At 31.4% G+C, this 15,710-nt stretch overlaps 1 protein-coding gene across 2 annotated transcripts; it reads left to right on the top strand.

The window, feature by feature from the left end:
• The first annotated feature begins 5,373 nt into the window (after positions 1–5,373).
• Positions 5,374–10,042, top strand: LOC146942894 (basic helix-loop-helix (bHLH) DNA-binding superfamily protein). Of its 2 annotated transcripts, XM_085756996.1 has the most exons (8): positions 5,374–5,727; positions 6,113–6,827; positions 7,333–7,473; positions 8,526–8,591; positions 8,938–9,003; positions 9,105–9,192; positions 9,426–9,485; positions 9,679–10,042. In XM_085756996.1, the coding sequence occupies exons 1-7, from the start codon at positions 5,591–5,593 to the stop codon at positions 9,470–9,472; spliced, it is 1,260 nt and encodes a 419-aa protein (XP_085613122.1). In that variant the 5' UTR covers positions 5,374–5,590; the 3' UTR covers positions 9,473–9,485; positions 9,679–10,042. The 2 variants fall into 2 exon arrangements, with proteins under 2 accessions (XP_085613122.1, XP_085613121.1); XM_085756995.1 differs by lacking the exon at positions 9,105–9,192.
• Positions 10,043–15,710: the final 5,668 nt, after the last annotated feature.

The following is a 15,710-nucleotide window of genomic DNA, read 5'->3' as shown; positions in this document are numbered from 1 at the left end:
TTAGCTACTCATGGTAACTAAAAACTAATTACAAAAGAAATAAAACATAACTTAGAGACTAAGGTTGAAGAGAGAGACTCCGCCCTTGAAGATTCTAGCATTTGTCTTCCTTTTGAACCGCTTCATTCTCAATGAGAATTTGTGAATGAGAGAGGAGTTGTATTTATAGGCTGATTTCCAAGTGGGTTTTTTCCGCAAACCCACATGAGAAAAACTGCAAAAAAAGTTGTTTTCTCCCTGATGCGCATGTGCCTCGCGCATGGATTGGCACTGCGGACACGCCCATGCATTTTCTGCACAACCGGGACGCGTCCCCACAGTTCGACAATGCATTTTAGCCTTTTTCTTCTTCTTTTTTAGTGTTTTCTTCGATGAAACTTACATTGGGACTTGAAATATAATTTCTCCTCTTTGTAATGAATGTCTTCAGAGACCTCTTGAATCTTCATTCATGGTCTTTCAAAATCCTCTTGAGATGCTTTGTTTTGCCGGTTTGCATGATTTTGCATAATTACATGAGTCAAAATGAAAACATTACAAAATCTCCCAAAAACCATAGGCAATTGTTCTAAAACTTCTCTAAATTGGATCAAAACCTAAAAAAATAACTAAAAAATATGCTGAAAATAACATAAGATGATATGTCATTGTGTGTGCGTGTGTGTGTATATATAGTCTCTTATATAAAAAATATTTAAATTAATCGATAACATTTTTTATAAAGAGAATATATTAGTCCTCACCATTTGTAAATGTATGAGACTATATTGTCATTATTTGTTGTCAAAACCAAATCAAACCGCAAAAATATCGTCGTAGACTAAATTGGATATTCAATCTTTATTTCCTCTATATATTTTATTTTCTCTTGAATATACAAGTACAAAAACATACGTGTTAATCATTGAAAAAAACAGAGATGTTAATCTGATCACATTTTATCAAATGAAATTGATAATCCAAATCACTTAATTTGTTTAAGATCAGTTTGGATAATCAATTCACTTCGTTCCAATTATGGACCGAACTAAGTACAATCCATTTTTTTTACAAAGCTAAACGGCAAAAAGAAAAAGAAAGCGGAACAAAAAAAAAAGACCATAATGTACGGAATCAGTTTACACAAATTTTGCAAGAACGACGTTTGATAAGTCTGGCGAATGAGAGGTGTGAATCAAGAGATCCAAGGTAGAGGAAGCATCGAGCTTAGTCAGAAAGTCAGCACAGTTGTTGCCTTCACAGGATATGTGAGCAACTGAAGCTAGCCAATCGAAGTCGAGGAGATCATTGATGTCTTATATCAACGTAGCATACTTATGGAATTTGGAAGATGACTCTGGAGGATATGAACACAATGAAGGGAATCTGTGTAACAAATAACAGGTAAAAAATTAATCCCTTTAGCCGAATATAAATTTAAAATGTACCCAATTGATGCTTGTTATAACGAATAACTAGAGTCAATATATAGTCTTAGTGCTACTCTTCCATTACAAGACTATTAATGTGAAACACTTTCCAAGATGTTCCAATTTCAACCAACACCTAGGAGTTGTAAAGCTCTCAACTCTTTATAGATTAAGTTTTTTTTTTCACTAGATGTCCTTCCCTTTTCCCTTACTCATAATTGTAGACTTACAAATCAAAAGTAAGTATTTAGAGTTATCGTATCCACTTTGACTCGTGTGAACTAAAACCTTTCTACGATTAATATAGTTTAAAGTATGGAAATGTGGATGTTTGTACATGAATTTATCTAAAGCATTTAAAAAGGAAAACAAGAATCCATAAATAATATTGTTAGGGTTAAGTTTCGTTAACTAATTATCTAATATCATTTATTGATCGATTATATACTTCTCCAATTTTAATCACACTATCATCCTCCGTACATCTAAATGTCTCGTAGATAATAGGAGATTCTCATCACCTCGAATCAGTTACCTTTGGAAATGACAATCATATCCCACATCTAATAAGCAATTTGCGGACAGGGGTATATGGTGCGTTTGTTTTGGATTTTTTTAAAAAAAATCTATTTTTTGATCTAAAAAAATCACTTTTTTATTTTTGTAGTGTTTGTTTTAGATTTTAAAAAAATCCATTTTGTTAAAAAAAAAATCATTTTTAGCCTCAAAATGAAAATCTATTTCAAGTAGCTTTTCCAAAATCTATTTTTTTTCTAAACATAAGAAACTCAATTGTAAGAGATTCAAATCTTTAAAAAATGATTTTTATGATAGTAAACAAACAGAAATAGCTTTAGATTTTTTTAAAAATCTCTAAAAAAAAAATCTCTAAATTCTTTTAACTCAAAATCTATTTTTTTTAAAGCTGAAACAAATGCACACATAAGGGTGTGTGGGGAGCACCCAACCCAATTTATAAGGATCCTGACTCCGAATTGAGCATCGGAAAGCCAACAAAAAAAAAAAAAAGAAGAAGCTGAGGTCCGTTAATAAGGCTTTGCACATATTTTAATATTCTTTTAACCTTTTCCATTTTTTTGATCACTTTTTTTTAAACAAATCATATTATAGTCCAAGTTCTATTGACAAATTATTTGTTTCCATCGACAAAAAGATAAACATATTATTTGTAGTCATACCTTTTTTTTTTTTTTTTTTTTAAAATGTAGTCAAAAAAGGTCAAGGGCACAACAACAATTGGATGATGACACGATCTAATCTGTAATGAATTACCACATCATTCAACGTTAAGTGGGTTTATCATCTTAACATAAACTATTTTTGATAAATTAACAGAAACAATTTAATTTCTTCTTCTTCTTCTTCTTCTTCTTCTTCATATTGATATTAATTATTAGCATTCCTTAAAAAAAAATTTATATTATTATCATAACCAAAATAATTGGATGTTGAAATTTTGTTATAATGATCTAGGTCAATGATCATAAGATTACAAAGGAGACCAAGTCTATGATGCACAAGAAAGGATAAATCTTACATTATGCATAAGATTGTTTCCACAATTGAATCAAGAAATTCCACTGTTTTTTTTTTTTGAAGGATAGAAATTCCACCGTTAAATTATGCATAACGTTATGCATGACACATTATTTCCAATTGAGTAGTGATAGACAAACCACCTTATGTGGCATACCACCATTCCATACACCCCCATGTGGCAGGGACAATTTTGTCCATTAACAAAAACAAAGGGATGAATTTGTCATACAACATCTTATCACCCTCTTCCTCTCTTCTCTATCCTCGGTAATTTTTCAACAAAACCAGTCCACCACCCATCACTCTCTCTCTTCTCTCACCACCACACACCACCTCTCACTGCCGCTTGCGCTGCCTATCACCGTCGTTCACTCTCTCCTCTGCAACTTTTTTTTTTATGTTTTCTTTCTTCCTCTTTCTTTCTGCACCTTTCCCCTTTGACGTTTACTTTCCTTTCATCACCATCGTCCATCATCACCGACTACCACCACCGTTCTCCTCCGCCACCGACCACCACCAGAACCCAGAAAAAACAGAAAAGACAACCTCTTAAAATAGCAAGAAGCACACAGATCTTAAGGAAAAAAACAGAGAAGATAATTTGATAGATCTAAGATGGACAAAGAGAGGGATGGCGGTCGACGATGCAAGGCAAGGAGGCCGACGCCGGCAACGGCGGAGGTAGGCTTCATTGAAAGAAAGAAAAAGAAGAAGTGATAGAGCTGGGAGAGTCGAAGGATGAAGAGACATAAACTAGTTTTTTCTTTTTTCTTTTTAATTTTTTTTAATGATATTTAGGTTATATTTTATATTATTTTGTTTGAATAAGACAAAAAAAATGCCACAGTGGAGTGGTGTAAGGGGTGTATGGATTAAAAGGGTGTCCATGAATATTTACCCTTTCCAATTATAAGGTTTGTGTATTTTTTTATACGTTAAGGAAGAGTTTTGTTGGAAGTAAGTGTTGCAAATAATGCACCCAATTCATTAATATATTTTTTATATAAAGAGGAACGTCATTGGACCGTCAATCTATTCCTAAGTGCACAAATGCCATCTAGAAAGGGTTAGACGCCTTCCAGAAGGGCTCATGAGGCCTAGGCGCGTTCCCTACAGGTGCACCGCCTCAACAGACTTCTAGAAGCATCTAGAGCATTGTACAATAATTTATACGAACCATCAACCTTATAGACTCATCACTTTGCCTCGTCCCAAGACTCGTGCTTGGGGGCTGTGGACCGTCAATCTATTCCTAAGGGCACAAATGCCCTCCATAAAGGCTTAGGCGCCCTCCAAAAGGGCTCCTAAAGCCTAGACGCGTTGTCTACAGGGCCCCCCGCCTCAACAGGCTTCTAGAAGCATCTAGAGCAATGTAAAATGACTTAAGGTCCAGGTTGCTTCGGGCTTAAGTCATGAGAAAACAAGCCCACGAAGGGCTATAGATAACCCTCCTGAGAGCACTATCAAGGCATTACCTAAACATTTATAAATCCTAGTTCTAGATATTGTACTCACCGTAAGTACAATCATGCATAACGTTAATTAAATTGACATTATTATGTCGGAATTCAACTATCAATATTGAGATTGTTAGGTTTGACGTTCTTCATTGTTACCTTCGAATCCAGAATCTCTCTTTGCATGCATAAGTTTTCTAAAAATTTGACACTGTTGAGTCGGTAATCTAAGACAAGGGACGTCACAAATTCACCAAGAACCACATATATGTAATGGGACAATGGGAAACCCTTGGTTTTGGACACGTGGGGTGTAAATAAAGAAAGAAAACAATATACACCCTCCGGTCACTATTATAAGCAAAACTTTGCATTTCACATTCATTCAATTAATGATGTATATAGTCTTTATTATAGACAACATACATCATTTATTGAATGAATCTAAAATGCAAAGTTTTGCTTATAATAGTGACCAGAGGGTGTAGCTAGCAAGAGCGTGGCTGCTATGATTTCAAACAGCAGAGCTTTGTTGAAGCCTTGGGATCTAAGGGACATGCGATATTTTTAATCATAGCGTAGGGAGACTCTAATAGTTTTCCTGTAATTGGCTGATCAGAGGCACATAGTTGGAGAGAGTGATGATCCAGCAAAAATTGAAAGAAAAAAAAGTGGGTTCGATAAAGGACAAAATTATTTAATTGTTTTTGTGCATATATATTTATTTATAGACTCAAAGCTGCAAGAGAGTAAAAGGGATGAATAAAGTGTGGTAGGCCTGAAAGGAAATTAAATAATTAAAAGTTAGAGAGAGAAAGGTATGGTATGGTGTATGGGTATATGGATTGAAATATATGAAAGAGTATGAAATACAGATATACTCATCATTCTCTTACTTCCTTTTCAAGGATACTTTAAAAAGATGAAAACTTGAAAGAGTAAAGAGGAAACCCAAGAAAAAAGTGGGGGCAAAGAACCGAGGTATGTGGGTGTCACCTGGAACTGTGTTCCTTTCAATACTGTACTAGAGATTCCATTCACTTCACTTCTAAACCTTATTGCTAGCTACTACTCATCTTGGGATTTTCAACTAACTCCTTTAGCTTGATCCTCTCAATTTTTCCCTTTAATTAACAACTTATATGCAATTATAAATTTATCATTATGGAATCTACAAATCTCCATCATCTCCAAGACCAAGACCAACATCCACCTCCTCCTGTTTCTTCTTTATCCAGTACCTCATCCTATACAGTTGGAGGAATTACCACCACCCACTCTTGGACCCCAATCATCACTTTGTAAGTCACTTCTTAGTTTTAATTTATTTCCTATATATATATATATATGTATAATTTTTTCACTTCTTCTCAATCTCTTTTTATTTTTAAATCTCATGTTATCATTAATGAAGTGGATCACATCTGTCTCTCTATCATGTAGAACTAATGAGATGATAATTTATTGTTGTAATAATTCTATATTTATTTTGTGTGTTTGAGACATATACTATACTTATATATTTTGACTAGACTAGGGTTTGATTTGTCTTGCTCAAGATAAAGTGGATATATACTACATGGTGTCCTATTTTCTCTTAATTTCTTTTTTCTAACCCTGTTTATATATATATTAACTACATTTATGTTTTTGACTCTGATATATATTAACTACATCTATCTATAGGAATAATGCAGGCAACATCAACTCAAATAATCTCCAAGAAGCTAATACCAGATCAAGATCATCATCTTTAACACACAAGAACAATTATATGAATCAAGATTTAGGTTATCATAGTCATCAATGGACAAGTGATGCTGCTGCCGCAGAGAGCTGCTTAAACAGCAAACAGTTCAATCATAACAACAACTTAGATTCAGAGTTTTCCAAGAATAGTACTGTAAAGGAAGAGATCTCATTTGCTAATTTCCCCAAATTCACTGAAATGCTTAATTACACTCCTCCTAGTTCCAGCATGGAATGCTATCGAATACTTGATCCTTCCACAACAAATTCAACAGAGATGAAGAATAATAATATTGATGAGCACAAGGATATGAATGCTCTCATGCTCAAGACCCTTTTTACAGGAGGAGACTTTTATAACGCTAAAAATTATCCTAACTTTGGAGGCAACAATATTAGCAGCCAGATTCACCCGAGTATCAATATATCAAACTTGAATCATTACTCGTCATCGTCGTCTGCTACGACATCCTTGGATATGAACATGCAGTCATTAGATCTATTAACTAACTCACCAACATCATTTAGTGCTTTACAAGACCATCATCATAGTAGATTTACTACTCATGATCATGACAACCTTTCTTTTCGTCTTCATCCTATGCAGCACCACCACCCCACGAACATGTCCTCTTCTACTAACTCTATTCATGTGAGTATTTTTTTTCCTTTCTTTTTTTCATTTTTTTTTTTTTTGAATTTTTCCTTGCAAATTAAATGTGCGTCTATATATCATGAATAGGTTCCAATTCTAAAAGTATTTTTCTCTACGCCATACGTATGCGTGCATGTAAATAAGCAGGGTGATATTCAATTTTTTTATACTACCTTATTTTACAAAACTATATAAAACACTATTAAGAATGATCTTCAATTATAATGAAGTTGACTAGCTAGTAGAGCAAGTGGATAAGTTATCTTTTGATGAAAAAAAGTTACCCTTTTGCAATAATTTGTTTGTTAATTAACTTGTGGCAATGAGAAACAGTTTTCTCTTTTTGACATGATACACATATCTTTAATCAGAATTTTATCGTCTTTTTCACTTTCCTTTTGGTTTCTTTCTTCCTTTTGTTTTTTCTTTGTTTGAAAAAGACTGGATCACTTTAATTATATTGGACTAATAATCTTTACTATTTTTTGTTGCAAAATTAAAGAAGCCATCACTATTCAGCAATGGCGCGGCAGAAACAAAGAGAGGGTGCACCTTGATGGAGTCAAAGGTTTCTCAATCTCAAACGGCGTTGAAGAAATCACGATCTTCATCAGAATCACGCCCTTCATGCCCACCCTTTAAGGTATTTTAAGAAGAAATAATATCTGATATAATATCGTGCAATTAATCAGAATTATTATATATCCAAAATTCTTTTTTTTTATGGGGGTATATCCAAAATTTTAAATATTAAGTGTCATGTTTGTAACATTTCCTCAAAAAAAAAATGTTTGTAACATTATTTGTCATTTTAGTTATTTTTTCTCATTCAAGTATTCTTATTTATTGTATTATACTTGCTAATAAGGATACTTTAAATTTTAAAATTAAACTCATTTTAAGAACTAATTAGTTTTTTTTTAAAGGAGAAACAAATTAGTATACTCGATGATTTTTTTTTAAGAAACCAAATAAAATATATATAAATTAATAAGTCATTCAAGCATAAGATGTGCCTAGAATCGAAAAATAAAATAATTCATAAAGAAGAGTATATACTTTAATTAAATTATCAACTATCAATATTAAAGTGTGTCACATCAACGTAAGGGAAGAAATAAGTGTTTAATTTCCAAAATTGACAAAACTAAGGAACTAAAATTGTTGATTTAAGCATAAGGGGGACCAAAATTGTTGATTTAACCAAAATTTAGAAATTGGTAAAACAAGGGGATCAAAACTGTAATTAAGCGTTTATTTTATTTTAAATCATAATAAATTATAAAGGGTAAAAAAAAGAGTTTTATTTAAAATTACGAGGGTGAAAACAACACAAAAAATGATAAGCTGTAAGTTATAATTGGGGAAATGCTAATTGAAATAGCATGAAAAATAAGTCATAAGCTGCTATAATGAGTTATAAGCTAATGGTAGATTTTTTTTATTTTTTTTACCAATCATGTCTTTTTTAATCATGAAAACTTTGTTTAATGGTTTAATCAGGGAAACTTATATTTATATTATTTGGCAAAATTAGTGAAGATTGCATCATGGTAACACATCGACATTCCAATTTTTTATTTTTATTTTGAAATTGACATCCCAATTATGTTGACATAAACTTGGTCCTTTTAGACACAACTTAATCATTGTTTCATTAATGTTTTTTTTTTCTTCTGAAAATTAATACTTCAGGTTAGGAAAGAAAAGTTAGGAGATAGGATTGCGGCTCTACAGCAGTTGGTGGCTCCTTTTGGAAAGGTACAATATTAAGTAAACACTTCTTCAATCATATAGCATGTTGCAACATTAGTACTTAATTTCAAGGTACATATATGAATAATATACTCCAAAGTTGTGTTGAGATAATAAATACAGACAGCATGAAATTCTTATTTTTACAATTTTATTTATGTTAATTACTCTGTATATTCCCCGAAAAAAATTAATCTGATAAAATTACTATTCTATTTTCTTTCATTTATATATTCATCTATTTTTTTCTAAGATAATGACCATTCAGAGTCAATGGCCATTATTCCATTAACGTTGGACTATATACGTGTTACAATAATTTGAAAATCATATGATGAATTGGGTGTTGCAGACTGACACAGCATCAGTACTTATGGAAGCGATTGGATACATTAAATTCCTTCAAGGTCAAGTCGAGGTACTTCGGTTACTCCTATTTTGAAATAAATTTTTGCTTAAAGTTGTTAAACAGATTTTTGCTTAAATTTTTGGCAAGCTGTTGAAGGGCTTAATTATTAGGTCCCGTACTTTTGCTCATGCTTTCATTGCGTGTTATGGGAGGAGGGAGAAAGGAAAAGTAAACATAATTTATCATCTTATTTGAATAGTAAGATAATTTTTGGATTGACTCTTTGTTACAACTTACACGTTCACTGAAAATATATACATATAATTATTTTCGATGGTATATTATAGAAAGAGAAAATGAGATCAAAAAATTTGGTCAAAACTCTTCTGAACTCTCCAAATCCATGTCCTACTTCATATTTTATGTCATTTGCATTGCAAAATGACTTTGTTCGAACTACTTAATTCTTACATTAACTCTTCATCATGCAGACACTGAGTGTTCCCTATATGAAGTCGTCGCAGAACCAAAACAATAGAGTGATGCAAGGGGTAATGATTCTATTGCTATATATTATTATTATACATCAAATCCAAGAATATGAATCCACAATACATACATAGTATTTCATATAATATGGGGTTGGATAACTCAACTAATTTGAGTTAAAGATGTATTTTCTGTAAGTGAACATGTGTTGGTCATTGAGATTGAATGTTAATTGCTTCATATTCATAATGTTAGGGTTCAGCCAAAGGTGACACAAAGGGAGAACCAAAACAAGATCTGAGAAGTCGAGGCCTCTGTCTCGTGCCATTGTCATGCATGTCATACATAGCCGGTGATGGCAGCACTGAGGTGTGGCAACAACGCCCAAACTTTGGTGGACCAGCCTAAATATTTGTCGTACTAGTAATATCTTATCTTATTTGAGTTAAAACCAAATGATCTTTCAAATGGAAGTTAGGAGTTATAAAAACAAATCCAATTGTATCCATGTTTAATGGGGCAAACTTGATCTTCCTTCGTAAGAGTCAATGATGGCCAAGTTTGATCCATTAAATTAAACATCTTGTACCTTTAATTAAATTACAAGTACGTTTTGTCACCCATTGTTTATTAATAGCTCTGGTTCTTATTATCAAAGAAATTTTTGGAAATTAATTATGATCCTGTTTATAAAAATAATATAATTTATAATGTGTATTTATTATTTTAAAGACAATTTTAGTCTCATTTAATTAAGGGTGCGTCTAATATAAACCTTTATAAAATGGTCTTGATAGTCCTCAACTCTGATTTAATTTCTTCAAGTGATTCCACGGAGGAAGTAGCTATGTCCCCAACTATTGGTTCGTTAACTAGTTCAATAGAGTATTAAGTACAATGTTTTCGTGGTTTTTAGCTACTGAACTAAACAATGCATAAAGATAAAGACAAAATTTTAAAAGAACAAAATTGCACAAAGAAATTGAGTTTGATTGATCGTGTGTCTTGTGAAATTGTATGAGATGAGTATTTATAGGCAAACCTTTTTATTTCTTACCGCATAAATGACATGGTCTACAATGTTTAGCGTTGCTCGACTATTTGTGCAAGTAGTGCGCAAGTTTTCTCCCGTAAGAAAGGGGTAAGTGAGGCCTCACGTTTGTCTGGTAGCTCTCCATTTCGCGACAAGATCTATTGATAGAGTCCAATGTGTGCATCCTCCCTCTAAATGTGTGTTAGTGCCCATCACTCCTTATAGTTAGTGACGCTACAAAAATTAGCTTGAGTTAGTTACCTTATTATCTACTTCCACTAAGCTTTGACAAGTTTGATGTCCTCAAAACCCACATATTCCTCAATAGACTTGACAATGAATCGACTAACCCTTGTTTGACGGTAGTAGCCCGCCTAATCTACTATCGACCGAGGGAAACTTGTATGTCTTTAAATCACTTATTTATTGATTTTGGCTAACATAATAATGTATTTTTTTTAGCTGTAAACAAATGCCCTTGTGTTTTGCATTGTTGATTAGCTAGCTTTGAGTAATGTGATGAAGGCATGAAGCAATGTCAGTAAAATTGGATGAACGTAAACAATGTTTTCATTGCAACGTAAAAATAGATTTCATTAAAAAAATAGATATAAGAGTAATAACTCATATTTGATTTGCTTTCTGAAAGCATAATTTGTATCTTTCAATTTATTTTTTTTTGATGGTGCTTTGTATCTTTCAACTGACTAAGCGATATTTTTGGTATATTTGTGCTTTCCACTTTGCTATCTATTTCTCTTCAGTTTTTTTTTTTTTTATCATAATTAAGGGTGTATAAATATAAAATTTGGTTTTAATTTAAATAAGTGACTTTTGCACATATCTCAATTTTTATAAAATTTGGTTTTATTTACTTCACAAACCGAACTTATTCTTCTATGCAATAAGTGGGTTCTAGTTTTCTCGTTTGTGGTCAATTTTTGACCCGAAATCACAATTTTCATATTTTAATTTAAATAAGTGATTTTTGCACATATCTCAATTTTTTCTGGTAATCCGTCGCCTGGAGTGATGTTGTCGTGTTCGTTTGATTCATATTCAATTTTTGACCCGAAATCACAATTTTCATATTTTAATTTAAATAAGTGATTTTTGCACATATCTCAATTTTTTCTGGTAATCCGTCGCCTGGAGTGATGTTGTCGTGTTCGTTTGATTCATATTGAAATATTGACTTCACTCGATTCGATCAACGATTCAGAATTCACCTTTTTCAAAGTGAATATTCACCTTTTTCAAGGTGAATAAATGGGGTGTCCGGGATTCGAACCCAGGACCCTGCATTTAATAATGCATGTCTCGGCCAATTAACCTAAGCTCACGGGATTGGTCAAAAGAAGTTATTACTTCACAAATTTATCGAAAACATTTGTAGCTGCTACAAATCTTTCACAATTTGGATGGAACATACCGATAATTAAATTCAATAAATCGAACAAAAAATTGTTCAAATCATCGATTTTGGTTATATATGCCGATTACATTATAATCAAATTGATGAGCCGGAATTGAACCAATTTTATTGATTATTGTTTGTTTTTGATTTGGTTGAACGGTTCGGGTTCGAATCCGACCATAAAAAAAAAAAAAAAAACATGTGCAGGAGGTTTCACTGATTTGACCTTGGATATGGGTTTAGAAAAATTGATTACAAATATCTTATTCAAAACCGGATGATATATAACTACAAAAAAAAAAAAAAAACACACACACACACACATGTAATAACGAAATACAGAACTTTATTTTGCTGCTACAATTGTAATTGAAAAATACTATCCGAAATAAAGTTGAACAATAAACTTAAGTCCTCGTCTCTTCACAACTTCCCCCTTCTTCGCAAACAAAAGACGTGTGTTTTATGCATGAATAGATAAATAGTATGCAACAAAGGAGAAGAGAGATGCACCAATAATTGAACCAAGAGAAACAGCATCACTACTTGGTCCTGGAGCTGGAGCTGGGCCATGAAAATGGTGATAACTTGGTCCTGGAACCGGGGATGGGCCTTGAAAATGGTGACTTGATCCTGGAGTTGGGGCTGGGGCTTGAACATCATGATGATGATGATGATGATGATGATGATGGTGGTGGTGGTGATGATCATGTGCCAGAACGGTGCATATGGTAGCTAAGAGGACAACAACAAAAGCAACATTTTTCATCTGCATTGTGTATTAGAGCACTACTATGTTAACTTCACAAAGAGATATGAAATGAAATGGAATTATGGGGAGTTATTTATAGTTGGGAAAAGCGTGTGCTGAGTGCTGACTGCTGATATCAGGCTTTGATTTTGAAATTAAAGATTTATTTCCAAATATCAATACCAATTACTCATTCCGATCATATTTATAAAAAAATATCACTTTTTTTATATACATTGAATAACTCATATATCTATATTATAATTTAGTCTTGATACATCAGTTATTCAATGTATCTGAAAAAAGAATGTTTGCTTATATAAATATGATCATGGGGAAATTTCTTAACATCAATATCAATTAATATCGAAGATTTCCTCCCTTGGGAAAAAAGTTAATATTGAAGATTTGTTTCCGGTAGAAAAAACGCATCGGATCTTGGAATTAAATAAAATAATAATTAAAATGGACATAAAAATAATCTCGTAAAAAATAGTAATTGTTTTAAATCGGTTACACAAAAGTACTCAATTTAAGAAATGGATTTTTTTTGTTTACTTTTGATTCTCTGGAGAAGTCGTAGCCGTGAAAGGATTCTAATAATTTGAAGTTCGAACTTGAAGTAAATATAATCTATCTAAAAATTGTTCCACCTAAAATAGAACACGAATTCTCCACTTGAATTCAATCGAATGAGTTGAAAATGACTTTTTGGATCAATTAAAAAATAACATATTAAAAGGATATTTTTTAAATCGGCTTCTATAAAAGGATATTGTTTTCCGTAGTAGTACTACGATCTTGTTCCTCTGAAAAAAACTTTGCGGGAAACTATGCTCTTGTTGTTGCTTTGATTATTAATATTTTATTTTTTGCGTTCCAACCCTCGAGGAAATAGATACTTATAACCCAGATGTCGTGAGGTAAGGATAATCGATCAAATTTATTTATTAATATTTTATTTTTTGCATTAACCCTCGAGGAAATAGGTAATGATAACCCAGTTTTCTATGTCGTGAGGTAAGGATAATCGATCAAAAATAGTTTTATGTAAGAATCGAACCCGTGTTCTCTTGAACGATTCTTCCTCAATGAAATTCATTAAGTTTTGTTAATAAATTCTTTGGTGTTTTTTTTATATTAAAATAATTTTTTTCTAAAATCAAATCTTTTGTTTTAATTAAGAGATTATTGTGAATTATTTGACCGAAGAGGAATAATGGTCTAAGTTCATAGTCAAATAAATAATTAACATTTGTTCAAAAGAATTCTTTAACATAAATAATAATAAATAATTAACCATAATATCTTAATTAGTTCAAACCAAATTAAAGCATTTGAATGGCAATCAATAAGCCTTGGTGGAAAAAGAAAGTTCCCATAATATCTTAATTAATTCAAATCAAATTAAAGCATTTGAATGACAGTCAATGATGAACCTTATGGTCGAAAATAAGAAAACATTTACAGTATACTCATAAATCAAGATGTATTGGTACTTTTGTTTTCTAAATTTATAAATTAATGATATTTTATGAAATAAAGTGTTACTTTTTTAGGGGGAATAAAGTGTTATTTATTGAATTTTATATTTTAAAAAATATCATTTCATCCGAAAAATACCACTTTATTGTTTTTAAGAATCATACTAAATTTTTTACATTTTATCGTAAATTTTTTTTAATATTTTTATATTTTAAATAATAAAAATTTAGAAAATTTTATTTTATCGATATTTTTGGTGGATAATATTTAGTTATAATATTTAGTTTTATAATTATACATGATAGAAAATATTTTTTTTGTCTCATAAGTCCTAAATCAACTAATAAAAATGTCGAAATTGGTAGGTCGGATGTCATGATCGGGGTTCGAACCCCGACACCTCCACTTTGTGTGTGAATTTATGATAGCTTTGTCATTTCGTCTATCTAGAAAAAACAACTCATTTACTATTAATTTAATAATGGAGAATGTTAGTGCCCCGGGGCATTGGTTAAGCAACCAAAATAGGTAAGCTTTTACAAAAAATTTAGTGTATTAAGGTACCGTTTGGCCCGGCTAGAGAAGCTAGGCCAAACACAATATCAATTAAGTTACTTATTAAAAAAGTACTTTTTTTAGAATGCATAAAATTGAATGGAATGAGCTTTAGCCAAAAGTTGTTGAATGCTACTTCAAAAAACTACTTCCCGAAAATTTATTTCACAAGCACCTATCTTCAACTCACGCTGGAAAACTTTTTTTTATTTTTTAATATTTATATTTCAATATGCTTTTTTCTTCCATTTAGTTTTTTTTTGAACCGGTCCATTTAATTATTTTTTTGAAGGAGGGTGCATTTAATTTTATTATCTTTTTTTTAAGGAATTATATTATCTTTTTATCACTTATATATTTAATTTCAATATCGTTTAATTATCACAACTTCGCTAATATTTTTATTCACGCTGTCATTGAATGACACCAAATATTTTTATTCACTTTCTTCAACCTCGCAAATATACACACACATTAGAGTTTAAAATAATACTTTATGTTCGTCTGTCTATTTTTTTGTTACGCTAATGCGTATAATTTTTTTAGTGTTGCATAATATGTTTGTCTGCCTCAGTGAAAGAATTGTGGAGCTGAAGAATATATCTGTAATATGTATATGGTGTGTGTATATATAAAGAGAATAGTTGGTTTTTTCTTTTCCAATTATACTCTATAACAATTTTTGTTATAAGAATACCATATTTTTGGTGTCATTAAAAAAGATAAGAATTCATATTATATGATAATATATTTGTTACTTTGTTGGTGTCATTGAAAAATATATGTTTAGTTTTTTTTAATAAGAAAAAGATATGCATAGTTTGTTACAATATAAATGTGCAAAATATATATAAGTATAACTTTTTTAGGCATCTATACTTGTACTTTTAATCAAAATCAAAATTTTATAAAATAATTATATGTATTACACAACACTAAAGAAAAATTATATGCATTAGCGTAACAAAAAAACAAACAGACGGACATAAAGTATTACTCTAATCGCTAATATGTGTGTATATATTTTCGAGGTTGAAGAAACGGAA

Source organism: Medicago sativa, chromosome 3 (genome assembly GCF_051527215.1).
Source record: "Medicago sativa cultivar Bolivia chromosome 3, Bolivia_mono, whole genome shotgun sequence".
NCBI lineage: Eukaryota > Viridiplantae > Streptophyta > Magnoliopsida > Fabales > Fabaceae > Medicago > Medicago sativa.
Note: the sequence above shows the minus strand (reverse complement) of the source record. Positions and strands in the feature narration are given on the sequence as shown.